The sequence below is a fragment of the Corvus brachyrhynchos genome, unplaced genomic scaffold, assembly GCF_000691975.1.
Source record: "Corvus brachyrhynchos isolate BGI_N302 unplaced genomic scaffold, ASM69197v1 scaffold66, whole genome shotgun sequence".
Classification (NCBI taxonomy): Eukaryota; Metazoa; Chordata; class Aves; order Passeriformes; family Corvidae; genus Corvus; species Corvus brachyrhynchos.
In genome coordinates this window covers 1,661,594-1,685,227 of record NW_008238440.1, presented here as the reverse complement: position 1 = coordinate 1,685,227, position 23,634 = coordinate 1,661,594, and the positions used below count along the sequence as shown (strand labels likewise).

Below are 23,634 nucleotides of genomic sequence, written 5' to 3'. Positions count from 1 at the left end.
AGGATTTGCATGGATGATGGAAGGGAAAAGCAGAGAAAGCTGTGGAAAAAGATGGTGAAAAGGGAAATTAACTGTGTGAAAGCAGAAAAGAGAAAGGAGAAGAACATAATCTTCTTAATATATTTTACTTATATTTATTCATTTTGTCAGATTAGCATGAATCTGTTTCCTCATGGATTAATATATTAGAATCTTTTCTGCATAGTTTGTCCCTTGGTTTGTGTGTGCAAGTGAATGTCCTCTCAGAGGCAGATATTGACACACCCAGGGCCTCACTCCCCATGGCACACACTGAGTGCAGCTCACCTTCCACTGTCACTGAAGCCAAAGGGAAGCAAACCCACCAAACCAAGGGAATCCATTTCAGGGCAATAGAAGAATTCATTATAAGCAAAAGCATCAAAATCTAGCCATGAAATGCAAAAGAAATTCTAAAGCATTTTAGTGTTAGGTTGAGGATAATGTGCTTTTCAGAGATTTGTCTACATCTGTCAAAGCAAGGTAATTGAAGGAGTGCCAAGGCACTTTGTGAAATAAAGCAGCGTCCTATCACAAAGTTTCAAAAACACCACTCTTATTTAGCTAAAAAGAGGAGGAATGTGAGGAGCCAGAACCATCCTCTGGCTCACAGCACAGTGAGTTACACCGAGTCATTGTCAGATACAGGTGTGATGCACTGACTACATGGCCATACCTGAGGCTTCGCTTTTTTAAATCAACTCTTCTCCAGCAGATTTTCATATCTTGATTGCATTGAATTGCTTGTGCCAAAACTGATATGTGAATTTTCAAGCCTTCATTTCAGCTCTTTTACTAAAACACAGCTTTTATGTGTTGAGTTACTTCTAATTATGCATCGGCACAAACATAATATGGACCTGCCTTCAGGAGATATTTCAGCCAAGCTCTAGGTGAGCAAATGACTCAATTAAATAAAAAGTGAGAATAAAAAAAAAACAGAACAAAACAAACAAACAAAAAAAACCCTGTGTGGGAGAAGGAGAAAGGAAAACTGAATGCTGTTATTTCTTTTGTGAATGGGGTTTATGTAGTATTCTAGGAAAAAAAAAATAAAGATATATGCAAGAAAAGAAAAGATGGTTTCTGATCACAAAGCCTACTATAAAAATAATTTATATCTGTTGTATATTTATAATCTGTAATAAAGACATGGCCCCTATCCAAGCAGTATTCACTGTAAAGAGGAGAAAAAAAACCAAACCCCAAATTGAAAACTTTAACTGGAAACTAGTCAGGACATCAGATGAATAAAAATCTAGTAAATTGTTAACATGAGGTTTAAAAGATGGTAAATGAATGAGAGGAAGGAAATAAAAGAGAATTAAAAGATGAAATATTAACAAAAGAGAGGGAAAGCAAAACAATTGAAAAAGGGTGAAAGAAGAAGGAAAAATGTGAAGAAAGGTCATGAGAGATGAATTATAAGTTAAAACTTCATCTGGGAAAACTTTATGATAGAGGATTGTAGTAGAAATGTCCAATGGCTGGATATAGTTTAGGGAATACTAAAAGGGGCTGGGTCCTGGAGGAAGATGTTTCACCTGTTCCCCAAGTGTGTTGGAAAAAGAGAAACAGTTCCTCACTGACCTGCCTCTGAAAGGACACAGTTCCACACTGTTATGTATTCTTAGGTTGCATGGAAGAGTTTTGTCCAAAGGCAGTTTTTTCTAACACAAATATAGGTAGAGATTTGCAATAAATCACCTGAGAGGCCTGAGGTTTATTACATTAGCTCTGAGTTTTGCACATCCATCCCTTAGGATCCCTGGCCCTTCCACGTGTTTCACATGACATTCCTATGGGTGCATATTTCCAAGCTGTTGCTCTACAGAAGCACAAATGTGCACTCCTGCTCTTTTGTTGAGAAACAAAACCTATTTCTCTGCTGTTGCTTCAGAACTCAGAGAATGGTCCTGATTGCATTACATGGGACATGAATCAGTGTAAAGTCTCTGCAGCAGAGGCAGTGGAGTCTGTGTCTTAATCTCTGATGGAACCAAATGTCAAGGCTGGAAAGTGGAAGATAAGAGTGTTACCCTTCACTAATGCTTCTGTTACTATTTCCGTCTGCTTTCCTCTCTTGACCCACAGGTAACAACATCAAAAGCTGAAGGAAAGGACTCACTGTAAATTATTTTAGATTTCTTGAAGTTTTTTTTAGCTTTCATAAAATTACTTTAATTCCTCTATGATGTTTATAGGAAGACTCTCCCTTTCAGAGTTTAAGGAATTTTTATTATTTTCCCGCCACTAAGAGTATTTCACTTCCATTATCCACTTACTTAATTCCCTTAAAGAGATCTCCACCCACTGCCAATTTCAGCCTTGACACTTGTACAACACAGGCATTACTAGGCAGTGTTCTTACTTTCCTCAAAACGCTTATATCAATTTTCTGTTCTGAAACAGAAGACGAACTCATATGCTCTCTATATATAGTTCTTATATAATGAGGATGCAGTACAAGGCATTTTATTTTTGGGCCTCTGGGGAAGGCAGTGCATGAAATACAGATGAAGGCTTTAACCTTCCATTGTTCTAAGGTTCTAACACAATGCAGTTTTTCTAATAGGTACCTTAGACCTGGTCTTATGTTCCTGGCTAGAAGAGATATATTATAGGAATGTCAGGGGTTGTTCTGACTATCTAGAACTGGAATGATAAACTATGGGGATATGAAAACTGGCTTCAAACTGACAAGAGTAGGGTTAGATTAGAGATTAGGAAGGAATTGTTCCCTGGGAGGGTGGGCAGACCCTGGCACAGGGTGCCCAGAGCAGCTGGGGCTGCCCCTGGATCCCTGGCAGTGTCCAAGGCCAGGCTGGACATTGGGGCTTGGAGCAGCCTGGGACAGTGGGAGGTGTCCCTGCCCATGGCAGGGGTGGCACTGGATGATCTTTACTGTCCTTTCCGTGGCAGTTCTGGGATTCTGTCCCTAGCTGCAATGTGTGCCAGCACATGTGGGGCTGTGTGTGTGTGCCAGCGTATGAGAGCTGCACACGGCCACGGCGTCCCCTGGTTCTTATTCTGTGTTCTGGTGCTCTCTGGAAAATCCTGCTTCCCTACTAAAACAAAAGGATTTGCATGGCTCTCCTCCCACTGCCTGGTGCAAAGAGGATCAGTATTACCCGGAGCTCTCTCTGGGAGGAGTGCTGCTCACTTCTCAGCTGTCTCTGCAGAGCACACTCCCACACGCGCTCGGTGCCGACCGCGTCACTCTGTTCAGTTATTCTGAAATCATTTATTTCTCTCTGTGAGCAAGGAGACCCAGCACATAAAAAAAAAAAAAAAAAAAAAAACAAGTTTTGAGAACTAAATTGGATTTTTTTTAAACTGTAATTCCTGCATAATCTACCACAGTAAGCCCTGTTCCCCAACTCCAAAAATGATGATTTTGCTTGTGAAAGCTAATAGTGTATATGGAGAATATGTTCTTTGCTGAAATGGTGCACTTTAATCTTTTAATTATGATACTAATTTTCTTAAATAATCAAAGATCAAAAAGTGAAATCTGTGGAATTACTTCGTTATACCAAGTATTACATTTCACAAATAGGAAATAATTTAATTTTTCTGTAAATCTTGCTTAATCACTTTAAAATGTAAAAGGGCACACTGGGGTAGAAACTCAGTTAAAACCGTAAAAAATAAAAAAAAAACGATTTGTCGGTGCTTCTGGGAGGAAGAACCCCTAAACTCTATTTTTTTCCCTCCCCATTTGTCTCTGAACTCTGTATATATGCCTGCAGTGAAGATAGAATATTATGTAAATGAATGAGCAAGCTTGGAAGATCCATAAGGGTAATTGAAACCAGTTCTGTAGCTTATTTAAAGAAAAAAGAAAAAATAGGAAGAAAGAAAAGAGAAAAAAAAAAAAAAACCCACACCCTCCCTTGAGTATATTCTGTTTCTGTGTTACCTTCTCAGCTACACACAGATTCATGAATTCCCCAAAACATGTGCAGAGGTGGTAATGGGAGCCAAAGTAGATATTGTCTCCTGAAGCAGAGTTTTAGGATCCCTTTTTTCAGGACAGGAATGAGGAGTGAAATCTCTTGATTTTGCTCTCAGTACAGCCAGGAGTGTTTAGACAGCGAGTGTCATGTTGAAAGACAGGAGACGACTGAAGCAGAGTGACAAACGTGTTGGTGAAATAAAAAAGGACACAGATGGAAAAAGAACAAAAGCCATAAGGGAAGAGAATTCTCTCATAGTTTGCCTGAATTAAGGTAAACAGACAAACTTTAATAATCTGCAAATATTAAGGCTTCTCCTGACAGTCACAAAAAAATTAATAAGGTACACGCAGTGGAATTCAGTCTGACATTGCTCTAGAAATGCTTTTGCCTTCGCCACTTGAAGACAGTAACAATATGAAAAAGCTTAGAATAATATTTTTGTCCTTAAATGCCTCCATGAAAGGTCTTTACTGGAAAGGGTTTAGGCTTTCAGTTGAGTCAGAATATCAATTTTCAGTTTTGGCACAAGTACATCTACTTAGGAATGTGTTCCCTTGAATCAAGGTTTGCCCTTGATTACACCACTGCAGATAAGAGTTTCTATCTTTTTTTTTTTTTTCCTTTCAAAAGTAGGGCAGAGTTCTTTAGTCCAGCCAGGTGTATTAGGAGCACACTGTACATAGTGCAGCTTTCTTTCCAGTTCTCCCAAAGACATTCATTCTCTTCCACTTACAAGTTGTTTGCAAAAGGACAAAACCTGCTGCATATGAAATCATGCAACGTCTGACATGAATAGTGATAAAATAACTTGACAAATTAGAAAGTTGTGATAAAAACCTGACCTGAAATGTTATCAAGATCAACCGCACTGTCTTGCTGGGGTCTTTATCATTGATTTTTAAGGCACTGAGCATGACTGTTAAATCAATGATAGTTTGTCACAAAATTGTGGACTAAAGGGACTGCAGCACTGGGGTCAAGTACAAATTAGCCCAAAGGGTAAATGCAAAGGCAGTGCAAAAGCTGAGGGAAAAACCAGCAGATGTTGTAAAATATGGCAACAATGTACCAGCTGTTAAAAAAACCCTGTATTTTCATGTCATCTTCTTCCTCCACTTGTTCCTCTTGTGCATAATCACATTCAGTAGCTGTGGGACCGAGGAGTTTTATGTGAGATTTCTTTGGTGAGTTAGCACGTGTTTAAAATGGGCATGCACAACGTTCAGGAAGGGCTCAGGACACCCAACACCAGGGCTGGCTGGCTGCTCCTTAACCTGACTGGCTGTTGAGCCCTGAGAAAACAGTTCTGAGCATGTGCTGCTATTCTGTGCCTTTCATTTCTCATGAGGTCTGATCAAAAATGTTATTATCTTTCTGTACTGTTCTTACGTGATCATTATGAGCTTGAGGACCATGGTGAAATTCTTTAGGGGTTTGTAGGCTGACGCTTTAGCTGTCCCCATCTCTGTTGTCCTGAGTGTACTAAGCTTGATTGACAATAGAAAATTACCAAAATCAGTGGGATTGCTCCAAGTAGTTTGTGCCAATGGCAGAAAATACTTAAGTATTGAGGTTCTGAAGTCACTGAGTGGTCCTTAGGAGCAAGGCCTGACTTACCTGTGCAAGGTGTGGAGCTATTGATGTGTGCTGGTTTCTTAGACAAACACTGCCTTTCTTCCTCTCCATTCACTGGCAGCAATTTGTCACAAATCATCCATTTTTTGCACACGTGCATTCCCTTGGCACGAAGGAAAGTTGTGCAGATGACACATAGTGAAGATAAACTCTGCAGGAAAAATCTGCTGGGATCAGAAGTGAAGTCACAGTTCCTTATGGAGTTCTTCCAGATGGAGAAATTCATCTTTCCATGATGTTCCTCTTTCAGGATGAGGACAGACAGACACAGCTGTCACATTTTGATCATGTGATGGCAGAGCAGAGGAAATGTTGGCAGTCTCAGGTGAATGTCCTGTGTACCTACAAGAATCTGTCCTACTGTGGTTTTTCCTCTTGCCTCATAGCCACAAACACCTTGTTATTTTTGCAGATATTCTGCTTCTAAAGTCCTTTGTGGTCGCTTCCATTTGTACATATCAAATTTGTCATTGTGTTTGTGTTCTGTGACTGTGTGAAAATAAGTCTCTGACTCAGGTTTCTGATGCATTCTCTTCTGGTTACAAGTTTAAATCTATTCTCAGCATGGATTTCTCACAATTTCCCAAAATGTAAAATTTTGAAGGAAAAATAACGTGTTTCAAAGAGTGGTAGGGCTTGATTTTGCAGGCTTTGAAACTGTGTTATCTCATTTTTGTAAGCAGCTTGTCTGGAGACATGAGCCCGTTTTCTGGCCAAGGGGTAATGCCTAAGTGGAAAACAGAGGGAGGAGAGGAAGTAGAGCAGCACAGGTTCCTGCCAGACTGATGCTCTGTGAAATGCCACAGAACAGGTCTGGAGAATAATCTCACCTTTTTCAATCACATGAAATGTAGAGAAGGTCTCACCACAGGGTAGAAAGTTCTAGGTCAGAAAATTAAGTTCAGTGGGGTAATATTTTCACAGAAACTTTGATTGCTGTAACTTCTATTCCCCTGCTAGCACAAAGGCTTGGCTTTAGAACGCTGGGGACCAACACTACTCAAACTCTTCATTAAGTGGCCTGTGTTAGACATCTCTCTGAGGGACACACTTGATATTTGGCAAAATGAGATGCAATTCAGAATCCACTTTTTTCTCTGGCACTGGTCATTCCCCACCCTGCCCTGAGCTGATACCTCTGTCTTTGTTTAGGTCCTGAATCTGCAATGCTTCTTGTTTTTCCATGAAAACAGCTCAGCAACTGCCTGTGGAGCTGCTGTCAACACAGCATCCTCAGGAATCAGCCCTGGGAGCTGCTGGGCAGCTGATTAACCATGCCCCTTCCCTGGGCCCAGAAGGGCTCTGCTGCCACATGCTGGCCCCAGTGGCCTGAGGGGACAATATTTCAGACCCTGCTTTTGCACCCTGGGTTACAGTTGCTGGCACGCCAGGCTTCGCTCTCCCAAACAAAGTGAGCAGAGCATCAAAGCTGCAGAATGATAGCAGCCACTTTCTCTTCTCACCACACAAAGGCATAAATGAAAGAATTTCTGCAGTAAACAGCCTAGGCTGCTTTATTATTTATTTATATTTTTTTACAATACACCTGAGCATAACCTGAAACTTCCACTGGCATCAACAAGACTTACAGTACCTTTTTTTCTGCTTGATAATATAGTGTACAGTGATCATCCAATTTTACTGCCTTTGCCTGGGGACCTCGCAGAATGAATGCTGATGAAATAGTCAATTGATTAGAGACAAGCAGTCTTTCAAAAAGTCCTGAACAGAAGAGGAGCTATTTCCCACTTCTCTCACAAATATCAATTAATATTCTATAGCAAGGGTGATATCTAAAGGGAGAATAAAAAAAAAAAAAACTCATGAAAGGAAAACATAATTCTTTAAGCCAAACATAAAATACATTTTACCCTTCTGCTGTTGCCTGTGATGTTTCAAACCGTGTACTAATCCTAACAAACAGCCACCCAGGGGAATTTGTAAAGGAATACCTGCAGGCTCTCTAATGGCACCATCTCATAAGCTGTAGCAAGAAAGAACTGCCAGCCTTAAAACTGAAAAGGCAGTGTCCCCTCTTGTTAGATCCACTCAGGTAAACCCAGGTAACATCAGCCAGGATAATTGCCGGGGAGGCATCCATATCCCTAAATCTGAATATGCATTTCTGTTGTAAAATATTTCTGCTTCCAAAAGGTTATGTTAAAAAGGCACAATCAGAGTTCCAAAACAATTAGTTTATGCAGACAAAAAATGGTAAAATATGCAGTTGATTAGATTTCCCAGCCACGCTTCCTCCAGCCCTCATTATACAGCTGCGAGGTGCGGGGCTGCCAGCTCGCTCCGTTCTGTGGATGTACAAACAGCCTTTTTCTCCAGGCATAGCCAGCTCCTCTCATACTTCTGCAGTCACACATTTGCATACAATATGTTTTTCGCATTTCCCTCACATGATAAAACGTCCTTAAAACGGCACATGAGCAATCTGCACAAACACTGTTGCATTACATGCGGTGGGTTGTGCGTTTGCTCAGGGATTTGGACTCAAACATGTACTGCATGACATTAACATTCTTTAAAGGTTTCATTAACTTCCTAAAGCATCTACTCCAAAAATTTCATTGTGAAATATGTAACAGTCTGGGAGAAACAGTCTGGATACCTCTTCTGCTTATGGAGCTAAACATCACTTAGTGTATCAAAGGTATGAAAGGATTATTTTACTGGTGGAACCAGGAAACAGCTTCTTGCATTTTCCTGCATGGTGCTACATAATTTATTATAGACCAAGCTGTTAGATTCTTCCAGATTCTTTCATTCAACCAGATTTTCAGGTGCTAAAACTTTTGGTTTAGATTACCAATTCTTTAGGGCAGCATCTGCCATTTCCTATAGGTCTGTAAAGTACTGAAAAATCTCTTTTTCTGTGCATTTCGGTGAGATTACATTGAACTACTTACATAAAACAAACTGGCAAAACAAGCAAGCCATGCTTTGTAACTCATGTTTAATATTAAAAACAGAATATGAACTGTGTCTGTTGCAGTTTAGTTCAGAAAGTGTATACAGGTGTCCGTATGAGTATGTAAGTGCACACAGGTGTTGAGAAAGGTATACATGAGAAGAAATGGCCTTAAGGTGGCCTTGGCAGGGGCTGCCCAGGGAGGTTTGGAGTGGCCATCCCTGGAGGTGTCCAAGGAAGGGCTGGAGGTGGCACTCAGAGCTCTGGGCTGGGGACAAGGTGGGGATGGGGCACAGCTTGGACTCGATGGCCTTGGAGGGCTTTTCCAACCTAAATTGTTCTGCGATTCCAGGATTTTATGATATAGAGAGAAATTAATGTAAACAAAACCAAAATTCTTGCAAGGTTTCTCCTTGTCCTGTTTGGTGGAGTGTCAGCTTTACACACTTGCAGTTCCTGGAAGGCTGGAGTCAGAGACTGGGGTGGCCTGTTTTGAATACATCCTCAAAAGAGAAGAGTCACAGGATTGAAATTTAGGCATTCACATCAGCTGGCCAATTTAATTTCTGTTCCTCTCCAGTCAGCCAAGAAAGGAGGATTCCAGGAGAGGATGATTCTGTCTTCCTCCCTCAGGTAGAGCAGGCAGCTGGTTCAGCTAGGTATGTAATTTAACCAGCTGAGCCTAAAACTGAGTTGTATGAATAACCCTCTTTTCCTTCTTCCTTACCTTAATCATCATAAACAAGACCATGACAGCATCACAGTATTTCACTACTTAGAGTCAAATAAATTACAGCTGGGAAAGACAAATTACCCTATTAGTTAATCTTCCTGTCTTTCCAGGGTTTTCCCTTAGAATACATTATCCAGCATCCTGTGCAAGAGAGTGAACTCCTCAGTGAGGAGGATTCTGTTATTTCCCTTGGGAAGCTATTCCTCCTTGTACAATTTCTCATTGCAAGGAAGCTTTTGTTGTTGTTTTTGCCTTTGCAGAAGATTCAGTGAAGTCTTGTATCTGTGTATTTATGTGGTTCTCATCACCAACACACCAGTATTACATCTGTAACATACACAAATTTTCTTTCTCATTTCTACCTCTAGAAATAATTGCATATTGGATTCTGCCATAGATACAGTAGAATTCATGCTGACATTCCTGTTTCTCCAGCATGGCAAGCACAAGTTGTCCATTTTTCCCTCAGTGGAGTGTTCTGGCCCATATCTCTACTGTTTACCTCTGCTTAAGGTGTCATCTCTTGCCTCATTAATTTTTCATTCATTAAGGGTCCAATGGATATTTAAAAAGCAGATATTTAAAAAGCAGATATTTTTCTCTTTTTCACATGCTTTCCTCTAAGTGTGGGAAGATCTGGAAAACTCACCCAAGCCCTCTGTCATCTGTTCCCAAAGCAGCCCCTGACATTTTTGTGTGGTTCTGATGTCCTGTGAGCGCTGTAGGTCAGGCAGCAGCACCACCATGTGCTGGAAGCATTCCTTCCCAGGGCTATTTACATCCTCTCAGCACAGAATCATGAAATCATGGAATTCCTGAGCTGGAAAGGACCCACAAGGATCAAGTCCAACAACCTCCTTGTCTCTTTCTGTCTGTATTTGTCTTTCCTGGTACTTGGCTCTTGGAGTCTTTGGGGAAAGAACCTTCCTGCACTGTGAGATCTGATGCACACACTGGGCTCCCAGAGCTTTGGCAATGAAGTGGCTGTTAATAATAATAAAAATACATTCCAATGCAGGTGCAGAAGGTGGAGCTGAAATAATAGCATATGATCTGCAAAAGAACCCTTAAACACTCAAGCAACATTCCCACAATTTATGTGTGTATTTATATATCTGCATGAGCACCAAGATATGCAATGATACTTTATATGGATAATTTGCATATGTTAACAAGTTCTGGAGTGCTTTAAACAGATTCCTATTTCATATACATTTCCTTTATTTGCTTAGTGAAACCTCTAATTCATAGATTTTGTGTTTAGAAATGGTCTCATGCAATCATGCAGGATGATAAGGCTTAAAACTATGTTTTTGCATTTAAAAAAATGAACAACAATGAAAAATAAATAAGTTCCTTCAGCTTTGAGGCAGTAATAATTTACATGTCAAGAAGTTATGCAGGTTTTTATGAGATTATTGCAGTTTTATTCAATAAAAAATTGTTACCATGACAACAACTGTCATGCTACCTGTGAGATTATAGCAAAGAAGGACAGTGAAGAAAAGGCTTCATTTTGGAAAGAATGCTTATCTGACCTGCTGGGTACAAACAATGCTTTGTGTGACCACCCCTGGCTGCAGGGCTTCCATCAGCCCAACTCCAAAGCCAGCTGAAGGTTTTGAAGCACAGGGATCCTCTTAGGGAAACAAAAGAGTTGGTAAATAATGGTGAGGCTTTGCCATGCAAATACTCTCCTAATGTCCTGTCAGGTTGGTAATCAGATCTTTGGAATGAAATGGAGATTTCAGCCTGTCAAGATTTGGGAAGGTTAGGAGAAAAAGGGTGAGTGAGACCAAAAAGGGCATCAGAAAAGCAAAAAAAACCCAGACAAACCCAAAAGTCCCTGGGAAGATGAGAAAACATGGTTCCACGAGGTTTTCATTATGGTCATGTTATTTATTTTTACCAGCCATTGCAATCTTTCAGCAAAATGGTTGTTCATTGAATATGGATTCATGTAAATTCCTGGCACCAACTATTCATTACCTCCTCTAGAACATTCACATTTGATTTTTTGGATTTTTTTCTTTTCCCAGTACGCACATTTCACTGCCACACCAAAAGAATTTGCTTTCCTGCTCCCTGTGGCAGCATATGCATTTTTCTTTCTGACTAATGTGCAGAATCTGTACCCTGGCTTGCACGTGAAAACACAGCCAAAACAACAGAAAAGCACTAGCTGAGTACACACATCTTATTTTTTATGATGGTTTTTAATCTTAGTTCGCCAGCAAACACAGGCTTCCTCACCTAACCAAATAAAAATACTCCCGTTGTTAATTGTGTGTCTGATTGCTGGCCTGCTGTAAAGACAGAGTGAAACAATCAACAATGGCTAATGTTTAAAGCACATCAGAAGTGTTCATTAATTAAAATCTGTTGAATCTCTGTGAAGTCTATATTTATGGTGGTTAAATCCATATTTAAGTGTCATTATCACTGCAAAAGTGTACCTGAGGAAAAAACACACAAAGTTTTTTAACAGAACATCTTAAAATTTGCCTCATCTCCCGAAAAAAAAAAAGGTTTGGTTTACATAAGGCAACATTAGGTATGTAAAGAAAAAAAAACAGTGTCTATGTTGTTGGGCCAGATTATATAAAACTGCAATATTATTCTAATTAGGACAACAGTGACTTGGACTACAGTAGTGGCTTTCTTATAAAAATGGCACCATTTCAAATTTATAGTGCCTGGCTAAATGAGTTTGTTGTAGCATTGACAAAGAAACAAACACAAGCCAAATGCAGTCAAAGTTAAACACAAACAGAAACCTTAGCGTTTTATTTGCTGGGCAGAGCCCAGAATGTTGTTTTTCCAAGAGCATTTACTTAATAAATGTCCTTCCCTGCATTCTTACAACTTTTTCAACACAAAATTTTTAGCTTTAAAACTTTAAGTACATTATGCTAGTAAAAAGTATTTATGTACATGTAGTTTATAACTGCAGTGTCTGTAATGGAGTAAAATCCTGCTTAAATATTGATAATCCAAAGCTTGGAGAGTTCTGGTGTGGAGGTTGCCTAAACAAGAGCCATGGTGGCTGTGAGTTCCTTTCTTTCTGCGTTATTTTTCACTCAGTTCTCCAAATCTTTTGGTGCCCAGGTTCTGTCACCTGTGGGGGTGGGATTGGTTGTTCCATGTGAGCTCTGCACATTGCAGGGGAACCAGAGCAGCACTGACTTAGCAACATCACTTGCAGCTGCAGAGGGGACAGAGTTTGCTCCTAAATATACTGATTATTGCCAGTGTGAACAGCATAATGTGGCGTGTTTCACACCTGCAGAAGATTTGACTCAAGGCATAAAAAAAAAAAAAAAAAAATCGAATTAAAGGTGATAAAATTTAAACTGTGCCAAAGCTTAACTAATTTCAATAGTGGAAGCTATTTCTTTAATTTCTGTTTCACGATTGCTCACATCTTCCATAAACAATTTTCATCAGCAAGATTGTTGGGAGCAAATTACTGGATTTGACAGGCCTCAGAAGTGTGTGTGATGGTCGGAAATGAAGTGCTGAAAGACAGAAACAGGCTGGGGAAGAAATTGATTTCTAGGAGGCAGAAGAGTATTTCAGTTGTCCATTCCCTTCATTAATTTTATTAGGCGAGATTATAATCACACTTCAAGTGACCTGTAAGGGAAAGAAAAATAAGATTATGCCTTTCCCCCTGCCTTTTGTGTACTTTAACTGGAAATACTGGCACACATATCACCCGTGTATTTTTAATACATGTATAAACTTCAGCTGAACTTAGGGTCTCAATAAGTGATTGAATTATTTTATATCACACGAAAAAAATCCTGAAAGCTGAGCATCAGGATTGGAAGCAGTGTTAGACACGAGTAACGCTTTTTATTAGGGTATATTCAACTTTAGTGTCTAATGAACACTTAGGATAAAGAATGTGCTTATCAAAGAATCAGCATACCCATTCAAGTTTGGGAATCTTGAAATAAATATCTATAGAAAGTCTCCAGGAATTCTCAAGTGAAGAAAGATAAGAATAGAAATTATATATCAAATCTTTCTAAACAAGCAATGTAATTATTTCTGAAGGCCTTTGAAATGAGAGCCAGCTAGGAAAATCAAACACAATCTCCAAGAAGTCAACAGTTTTATTTCTTTATTTTCCTTTGTGTATAAAGTATATAATGAAAACAAAATGAAACAGTCTAGATGAAATACTCTAACTAAAACTTTCACTTTGTGATGAGCCTTATCTTATTGCATCCCTGTCCCACTGTATGGTGTTCTGCACAAACATCTTCTGTCTTAGGAGATTACAAACCACAAGTTTTATGACAGCAGCCACAGAAAGGAGCACATCACCTGCTACTTCAGCCTGACTCCAGCTGAAGGAAGCTCTGAGCCTGCATTCATGGCTGGTGTCACACCCGGGACTGGGCTGCAGGGAGTGTGGGGACGTGCTGGGATGTGCTGGGATGGTGGGGCTGTAGCCTGAGTTCCAGAGAGGGGAGGTACAGCTTGGCTGAGGGATTATTGTCTGTGGGAACAGCAAAACAGAGCCCTTGTAACGGGTGTGAGCTACAAAGGCGAGCCAACAGAACTTAAACATGTGAGACAATCCCATTAGCTACAGCTTCTCGTGCTCTGTGACTCCTGTGGGCGAGCCACAGAGGGGCCTTTTGTCCCTCTTCCTGCAACATCCGAGCTCAAGCTTCCTGCAGCTTCCTTGTTCCCTGTTTTCTGCAGCCTGTGCCACGGCCTCTGAGTGTGCCCCAGGGCTGCTTCCCCCTTCCTCTTTATATTCTCCTGTGTGTGAAGGAAGGCACTGAGGGTATCACCTGCAGGCTGAGGCTGCTGAATTTGCCACAGGGCTGGGCACCACATGTGTCACCTGTGCCCTTTATCATTTCCACTCAGAGCTCTCAGGAGTTGTCTGTTAGTGTCTGGTTGTCACTGGTCAGACAATAAATTTCTGATGTTAATTCCCTACAAACACACCACCAAGTTGAGGATAAAGTCCATTTCTCAGGCCCAGTGACAGGATAAAAACTGTTCCGTTAAAGGTTAGGTATAAGATCACCTTTCAGCATCAAATACAGTTAAGCTTCAAAACATGAACAGTTTGCATGTTTATAAAACAGGCTCAGCAAGCTGTCAAAGAGAGATGTGACATAATCTTCCTTTTCCATGGGATGTGCCCCAGCTGCAGGACTCCTCTGGCCCCTGCTGAGCTCAGGAGAGATGCTATGGGGACGCTTTCCCTCTGGGTGGGCCATGGTGGAGCTCACACTGATCTGCCTCCCTTTGCTAATATTCTCCCCTATAAGAATGGGTAAATTTGCACCAAAAATAAATGACCAAGCCAAAGGCTTTTTTCTTTTAGCTCTAGTGAGATATATTTCAGCAACCCACGCTCCTTTCCCTGGAAATTACTCCACTACTTCCATGTAGCAAACCTGCCACAACTTAGGTCCATGCAGAACTTGTGCTCCCTGAGAGAGGTGTTCTCCATCCTCCCAAATCCTGCCCTCCCAAACCGCAGCCCCACACCCTGCCCTGGTGTTTAAGTGGCCAGGTGGGAAAGAGGGAAATGGCAGCTCTTAGGTCATATGCAAATTATATCTAAATAAGCAAACATTCCTCTAAATACAGCACATACTGTAACCCCCAAAATTGCCTCAAGCCATAACAACCTTACAGGGAGAGAGGAAGATGTGCCAAAGGGATTCCCTTCCCCTTGCTCTGCCACTCCTGTTCTGAAGGGCCATGGGATCAGGATTCAGCAGCACACCAAGGGTGGGAAGGAACAGGAGGTTATTTTTACTGGCATATCCAGAAAAGGGGATTTTTGGTGGGTGCTGTCATTATTTTCCTTTCAGAACATAATTCAGCCCTTGACCTTTCTCCTGCTCTTGCTTTCTCTCCCTCTGTAGATATTGTCTTTATTGTCAGCCTAGTTAACACCATCATACTTTTATGTCAGCCAAAAAACATCTCTGCAGCAACCTTAATGCAACCAACTGAATTCCATTCCATTTTGCGTCTTACAGAAATGCAAGTGCTATGTTGTCTAAGAGATAAAAAGGGTAATTTCCTTATTTTTTTTTTCCTATTTATTTTTGTCAGAGTATGGAATTTATAACCCTGGCTGAACAATGGCCCCCTGAGCGGCAGACACTCATTTCAGAGACAATCATTGTTGTCCCAACTCCGTCACTGTGGCCACATCAAATCATTATCATGGTTGCAAGCCAAGGGAAGAAAAAATAACCCTTTTTATTATTGTTTTTCTATCTGGTCTCTGTAACTTAGCAAAGTTTTTTTTCAAATGTGAATTTGCAAGCCTTAAATGCCCAATATTATATTGTATTATTAACCTTGTGTTTTGTAGCCCTTTGATATGATTCCTTTGCAAATGCTTGAAGTCTGCACAGTTCTATCAGGTAGCTTTAAATGCATTCTGCAAAGAAACTTTAAATAATACAGATACAAAAATGGCTTTTATTTTACCCTGAAATTCACGCTGCTGGCACATACCAGCTTGAAGGAAAATGTTTTGTTTCTGTTCCACAAGTAATACTTTGTTACTGTTATTTTTCCTTCTTTCATTATTGTTATACAGCTCACAAGGAAATGAATTTTTGTTTCAAATTAGTTTTTGAATAAGATATGCAAATTTCCAGGGAGTGTAAACATTAATTGTGTGTATTCTTTCTATTTAGGCACCTTTGTTACTAAAGTAACAGCTACAGATGCAGATGATCCAGTGTATGGGAATAGTGCCAAGCTGGTTTATAGCATCCTGGAAGGACAGCCTTACTTCTCTATTGAGCCCCATACAGGTAGGTGACTCTGAACAGCAACCCCTGGCTCAGGAAATCACCTCACCTTGCTCCAGGGGAGGCTTAGATTGGAGATTGGGAAAAATTTCTTCATGGAAAGGGTTGCCCAGCGCTGGCACAGCTGCCCAGAGCAGTGGTGGGGAGTGCCCATCCCTGGAGGGATTTAAAGCTGTGTGGATGTGGCACTCGGGGATGTGGACAAGGTGGGCCTGGCACAGCTGGGGAATGGTTGGGCTTGATGATCTTGGAGGCTTTTCCCAAGCTGAAGTAATCCTCTGGTTGTATTGTAGAGGTGACCATCCCCTGCCTCCTGTGCATCTCATCACCCAGGTCTCACTCATGTTCCTCAGAGTCTGATCTCGGGGAAAAATAAAGGAATTCCAGGGATTAATGCTAATGGGAGTGGTGGTGTGGCAATGTTACAGAAGTTAGGAGCAGCTGAAGGCAGAGGAGGAGCTGTGTGACAAAACTGATCAGGGAATGCAGGGCTTGCCCTGTGGGATTCGATGAGCATAATATCATTTTCATTCTATAGAGTCTATAGCATTCCCAGTTTAGCTTGGGAATTTCAGTGAATAGGTTTTGTGTTTTCATTGAAAATTCTCTTTCTTTCTTGATTGGTTGGATCAATTTGAGGAGAGAAAAAGCATCAATAGTGAGTGTTGGCATGAAGTTTCATTAGCACACATTTAGGGTAACTTTATTTCTCTGCGGTGTTACAGTCTTGAAAGTCATCTGAAAGAACTGCCAATAAATCCATTACCTCTTGTTTTCTGTACATATGTTTTACTTACAGCAAATTCATTTAGTTATGTCTAAAAAGCAAGTTTTAGGGGGATTTGATAATATTTCTAATATTCTTTCAACTGTTACTAGAAGTCCTTTCTAATCACTGTGAGTGAAGGAGAAAACTAAAACTCTTTTTAAAGCATACAAATACCCACCTGAATTGATACAGCTGTAAAGCAGTAAAATTGGAGTAAAAATTCTTGTCCTTGTGCAGACTAAGAAAATTATAAAATAAATGCTCAGAGAAATTATTAAAGAATTCTTTTGGTAGATCAGGTGTACTAAGTTTTCTCACCAGTACTGAACACAGCACTCCTGTAATCTTTAAAAGATGGAATTTCTTTAAATCTTTCTAGTGAAATGGCATGGAAAAATTATTTCCTATTCGTAGAAATGCCCTAACTTTATGGGATTTTATGTAAATAGTGTGCATCAATAAATATTAATGAATTAGTTCATTAAAGGGGATTTTTCTGGTTGAAGGACAGCTATCCTAAATACAAAAGGGATCTCTGGAATGTGATTCAGCCTTTTATTTTTACACTGCATGAAAAATAGAGTTTTACAGAGAAAAATTCTAGCACAGTACAATGGAAAAAGAGCAGCTTGTTCCAAAAATAAGCGTGTTAAGAGAGTGTTATTAGAGAAGGCCCTTAGCTCCTGCTGTCTCATTTGTCACAGTCGTGGAAATATAACTCTGAACAGACCTCTGACCATCAAGTATCAAAATATACTGTTTGGTTTCTTTAATATTACAAATTATTGCCTGCAGTAATGACTTGTGTGAGCTGTGTTAATTAGAGGGGAATTGACTGTAGGGCTTTTCTCAGCTTCTGCAAGGGAAAGTTAGTGCCTTAGCATGGGAACACATCAGCTTTCCTAAAGGAACTGAGAAGTGCATTCTCCACCTACACAGAAGATTTTCTTTCACAGAAAAATGGCCTGAAAGAACTATTCCAAATGTTAAAAAAGATTTCATTTTACTCAGTTTTCTTATTTGTATTGCATTAAACCCTGATGCTTAATCCAAAGAAGTAACTATTCCTCACCTAGGAAAGCGATTCCCGTTATCCTGAAAGCCAGAGAGAGCTCCAAAGCTTCGTGGTGAACCTGAAAATCAGGATTTTTCTCCTGTTTCACTGGCATTAATTTCCCCCTCCTCCCTTCATTTCCAGCTACAAATATTCCTTTGCAGAGCAGATCAGTTACCATGAAAATGACATGTTAGTGTCTGAGGAGAATTTATTCACAAAGAATTCAGCTGTGGCCAGAGTCCCTAAGTGGCTTCATGTTATGGAGCTGCTGCTGAGTGAATAAATGGCTTCAGATTCCCCATTTTTCTAGATCTGTGGAGAACATCAATTATGTTCTTCTCTAATTCACTGCAACAGGATGGGTTTCTGTACTGAGGCTGTTCCCTGTTTCTTTGCCATCTCTATGTAGTGTCCTTCATCTGTGGTGGAATCCTGCTCTCACCAAATTGTTTTGAGTATGTAAAATATAAATATATATAAAAGTTTAATCATTAAACCAGCCAGATGGAGGTAGTTATGTAGAAACTACAGCCATGTATACAGGGTGGAAAAGATTGCTCTAAAGCGAAACATCCAAAGCAAATACGAAGTGTGAAGATGTTGGACTGTTTCTTTATATTTGTCCAACCTTTGTAATGTGAACCATCACAACTCTTGGCAACTAAGCCAGGAAAACACATTTTCTTGTAATCCTCAGGACCTTCAGGGGAAGTTTTCAAGCAGGAAGATGTTTGAATACTGTTGTGACAGTGTACAAACTAAAGCAGAGGAGGTGTATTTTACCCCAGACAAATCAAACCTGAAGATGATCTTCCACATGTGGTACATACTTCAGGGTTTGAGGGTTTGGGATATTTTTGGGGGTGGGAGGGAACATGGGTGTGTGTACAGCTGCATTTTCTCTGTGATTACATTTCCTTAGTGCCCTGATAAGTTGAAAGCCTTTTCAATTAATTAGAAGCAGAATTGTTTCTGAACACAGGTATTGTGTCTTCCCCAAAATGGAACCAGCATTTTCAGAAATGGGCTATGTGAGCGTGATCCACTTCAGAATGTAAATATTTTCTGTCATTCATAGGAGGTATCGAGCGTTACAGAAGTATGGCTACTGAGAGCTGATCTATTTACTGTTCTTCTAGACGACTGGCCTTTTATTATCTTTCTAAGAAACCAAGAGTAAATGTAGATCTGTGCAGCTCCAACACCAGGGCAGCCTGTCTATATATATATTTCTTTTTTAATTTCTTGGCTCAGAGTAAGGATTGTCTGACCTTCCTGCTTGGTTTTAATGGCATGAAGAGAGTGAACCATGAGGAATTAACTCAACCAGGCCTCCTGATTCCTCTGCCTCTGTAATCCTGAGAACAACAAGAGAGAGGAAAGAAGTAGGGTGTGGCTTCATGCCTGTGCTAGGAAGGGTTCTCACACCTGAGGGTAAGTGTGAGGAAAGCAGTTGTTTACTCTTCTGCTTTTTGGTTCCTCCTGGCTTGGCAGTAACTGGATGTGGCCCTTATCTGAATCACTCTCAGCTGGAACTCTGGCATTACTCTCAACCTCCTCACTGAAACAATTCTATAATGCTGGGCACAAAGAAACAAGTGTTGGTGAGTGGTCCATAAAATAATAATTTTCCATTACCTGAGATGAAAAATGCATATACTGCTGCAGTTCTGGTTTGCAAGTCCTTCTGTAAGAGTTATAGACATATGAAAGGAGGTAATTCGGAAGTTATTTTACACTCAGTGCTCTAAATGTGGCTTAGGGTAAATGCTTTTTTGATGGCTTGTTCTGAATATTTTTCCCTTTTTGTAGGTGAATTTTATTATGACCACTGGTTTGTTGGATAAAGGGTGGATATAAATAATACATGACAAAGACACAGATTTAGATTTTTCTGTGAGAGGCAAAACTTACAATGTGATCGCATCAGATTAGTAACGAAACTCATGGTGGGCTGAAATATATTCCTTATATCATTATGGTTCCATCTCAGTAACTGATGCCAGGCTCCCTGCCTAGTGTGTTTTATTTATAAAGGTACATACACGAGTTGTATGGATTCTCTCATAATCCACATGATGACAATCCAAATGCTGGGAAAGGGGGTTCCTTAAGACTGCTAAAAGTAGCTGGAGTACACTTCTCACTTTTAAGCTTTTCCAAGGATATTAAATCATGACTGTCAGCTTTAAAATAAGATTATCATAATGGAAAGTAATATGAAGTGACACTGTGTTCTACAATATAGGGATGGCAGAGGAAATACATTTTCAGCTGTGTCTGACTTATTTACATTTCACATGAACTTAAATAATGTCACTCCTACACACACCTGAAATATAGTTACACGAACAAGGCAAATTACAGCAAAGCCCTACTGCACTGGAAAGCACATGGGATCAGTGGAGCACAAACCCTCAGTCTGGGGGGAAAAGAACAGCTTTTAAGCATTGCCATCTTGGATATTGGCATTTGGTACACAGCCCAGGCTCAAGGAGGTACTGCTGAGATGAGTGGAAGAGTCAACAGACCCAGAAAGCAGAAGACTCTCCTCACAGAATGAGGATATTTCTTTGGAGAGTGAATAATTGTGGGTTTTTTCCCTATACCTGGTTTAATTTTCAGCTGGAAGGGCACATAGGTTAAACAGCAGAGTTTTTAATGATTTAGTGTGTGGCCGTCTCTGGTCCACGGTGTTGAACCTTTGAAATCAGCACATAAATGAATTTGTTTCATTCAGTAGGAGGAATGAAAATGTCACTCAACAAAAGCCAGATCTGAATCTTTTATTTTAATTTGCAATCTTGCCTCCATTTAGACATTATAATAGAGTCCAGCAGAATGAAAACAAGCAAGGGAGCAAGAGGGGATAAAGCAGCAAGGTTTCAGTTACAGATATGTTTGTGATGTTCAGCCTGTTTCTTCTATCTGGTTGTTACTGTCCAGTTCATTCCCAGTGGTACACGATGCCCTCAGAATATTGTGTGTAAGGCTGATAAGAGTTGTCATCATAAAAAACCACTGCTGAGACACTGAGAAAGTTCAAAGCAGGATAGCTAAGGTCAGGAGAATATTACTTATAATAAAAGATTGATTGAACGTCATTTGTATAAACTGGATCAGAGGTGATTAAAGAAGGATTTGAAATCACTACACAAATATTTGAGAGGTGTTAATAAAAGAGAGACATGGGGACTGTTGCTGTAATTACACACGACACAATGACAGGGAAGCACTTCAAGATGGAGAGAAATGGGGAAACAGTTTTGGTACAGGAAGGAGTCTACTACTGTAAGGGGAAAGTAATGAGCTGCTAGGAACAGAACTCACTCGTGTTCAACAGAGCCTTCCTAAATAGTTCAGCTTCTAAATACTTTAGATCTAAACCCTCATGGGATTAGCGTAGAGAAAGTACTTTTTCAACATGAGTCAGAGCGTGGATTGAGCTGCTGCTTTCCAGCTCATTTTATTGACTACTGCTGCTTCCACAGCCGTGCCAGTTACTGCAGATTTCAAGTTAAGTAAACTCCTAACTGAAATAATAAAAAGAGGCATGAACTGGGATGGGTGGGTGTTGTTCTGCTTTAGCAAGAGGCAGGTAGAAACTCCTTTTCATAGAATTGTAGTATCACAGAATCCCAGAGTGGTTTGCGTTGGAAGGCACCTTAAAGCTCATGTCATTCCACCCCTGCCACGGGAGGGACACCTTCCCCTAGAGGAGGGCAGGTGTGTGCAGCAGCATCCAGGTCCATGCAGCCCACAGAGTGGCATTCCCAGGGCAGCACTGTGGCTCCAGCACACACAAGGATTCCTGGAGTTTGTCACTGATCACTGCTTTTACAGCACTCAGGCACAACGCTGGGGACAGAGTCTGTTTTCACACTGCTGGGAGTCTTTCCTTGTCTTTGTGTACTAATAGTCTGTGCAGCCGAGGAGATGTGTCGAGGTGTTTGTACTGAGGCTCTTTGGTGGCCCTGTGAGTTGTCTTGGTGACAGCCCATTAGGAGAGGGCTGGACTGACACAGAGCCAGAGCAGAGCTGAGTCAGTCCCGCAGCTCTTGCTCATTAGCTACAAGAATAAAGTGCAGCTATTATGGATCAGGTATTAGGATTGGGCCCTTCAGTGGCACCAAGAGCTGTCCTTGCTGATTAATAAAAGAAGCATAAAATCACTGCAGGGACGTTTGAAAACAGTTCTGCTGGTCTGCAGTTGGTAAAGCTGAGTGGCTTAAGATCAAGGCAGATTGGTGTTTGCAAAGAAGCGATTTCTGCTTCTTGAGTTTATCAAATAATGGCAATAACAAGAACAGCTGATACCACACATATTTCTTGCATTTCAGAGCAATAGCTCTATCATTTTAGAAAGCTCATGAGGTAGTTTGAAGTTGACTGTTCCTCATGCTGAGTAGGAAAATGGGCAACATACTTAAATAATGTTGTGCTTCAAGGGCCTGAATTAGAGAGAGAGGAATTTGAACTACACAGCTGGAGTTGGAAAGCACCTGAAAAAGAATCCAAGGCTACTTTCTGTAAAGTGTCTGGTGTAATCACAGCTATTAGATGGCTACAAAGAGAATCCTAAGGAAACGAGGTCATAAATGCAGTTCCAAATGTTTATTTACTGCATTTGTTCTCAGCTGGTGGGAGGGTGATCCTTTCACCGTGCCAATGAAATGGTCCCAGGGAAAAGGCAATGGCTGGTAAGTAGAGCTTAAAGCTTTGTACCCATTCTCTAAAACCCAGAGACAAGTTCACCTGAACTAAAAAGGCAGCGTTACAACGGGTGTTATCCAGTTGTGTATCCTGTAGGATATACTTCTAGCAGAATGCACACAGGAAAAGGCAGGTAATTTCCCATGCAATAACAAACTTGCATGGTCTGCTTCAGAATGAAAACAAGAGAAGAAACCACAAGAATTGTAGCAATATGAGCTTAAAAAAAAATCCATTAATCTTAGGTTAAAAAACACGAATTAATAAAACCGTATTCAACCTTAATCTCATGGTTTAACAAAAAGTGCCATCTTCCTCATACACTTTTTAAAAATAAGCATTAGAATAAAATATGTACACTATTAGCTCCTCTATTGAAAATACAAAAATGGTACAGAAATATAAAATGTAATATAGCATTTCATTCTTCACCTAGTCATTATTTTTACTGTGTCTAATGTCTTTGATTTGAAATATATCTAGATCTGAATGTAGTTCATACAACTCCTGTAATTAATGACTTTTATGGAAAGTTAGGCAGCCTTGCTAGAGATTGCAGATATGTTTCCTTCTGCTAAAATAAAAATCCTACGGCATTAGAACTAAACAAGAAATTAGAATATTTGATGATAATTCTTGTTAAGGAGATTATGATAAAGGTGAATAGAATTTAAAATAGTGGATCAGTATTCCTTTATCACATCATCAAAGTACTACATTTTTTTAAACTTTGAGTAAATGTAGTTGTGATCTACTCATTTTTTAAGAATTATGGCATAGATTTTCCAGTGATCTCCAAATGAACCTTTTTTATGAACTGCTAAAACCTCACTGAGGACACTGTGCTTCTTGGGGAAACAAAGAATGCCTCTCACGGCTCTCTGAAGAAATTGCAAGATTGATTTTGAGGAGTTTGGGTCCTAAATGAATGTTATATTTAATAAGAATCTCCACCAAGATTTTGGCACCGAAGGAAGATCAAAGCAATTACTTAGCTCTTGCAACATGAAGTAGG

The 23,634-nt window shown here is 40.2% G+C and overlaps 1 protein-coding gene across 1 annotated transcript in view; it reads left to right on the top strand.

Moving 5' to 3' along the window:
- Nucleotides 1-23,634, top strand: part of CDH8 (cadherin 8) — a 135,880-nt gene that overhangs the window by 40,353 nt on the left and 71,893 nt on the right. The window contains exon 4 of the mRNA XM_008635485.2: nt 15,964-16,083. Coding sequence (XP_008633707.2) covers nt 15,964-16,083 — 120 coding nt within the window. The remainder of the gene's footprint in view (nt 1-15,963; nt 16,084-23,634) is intronic.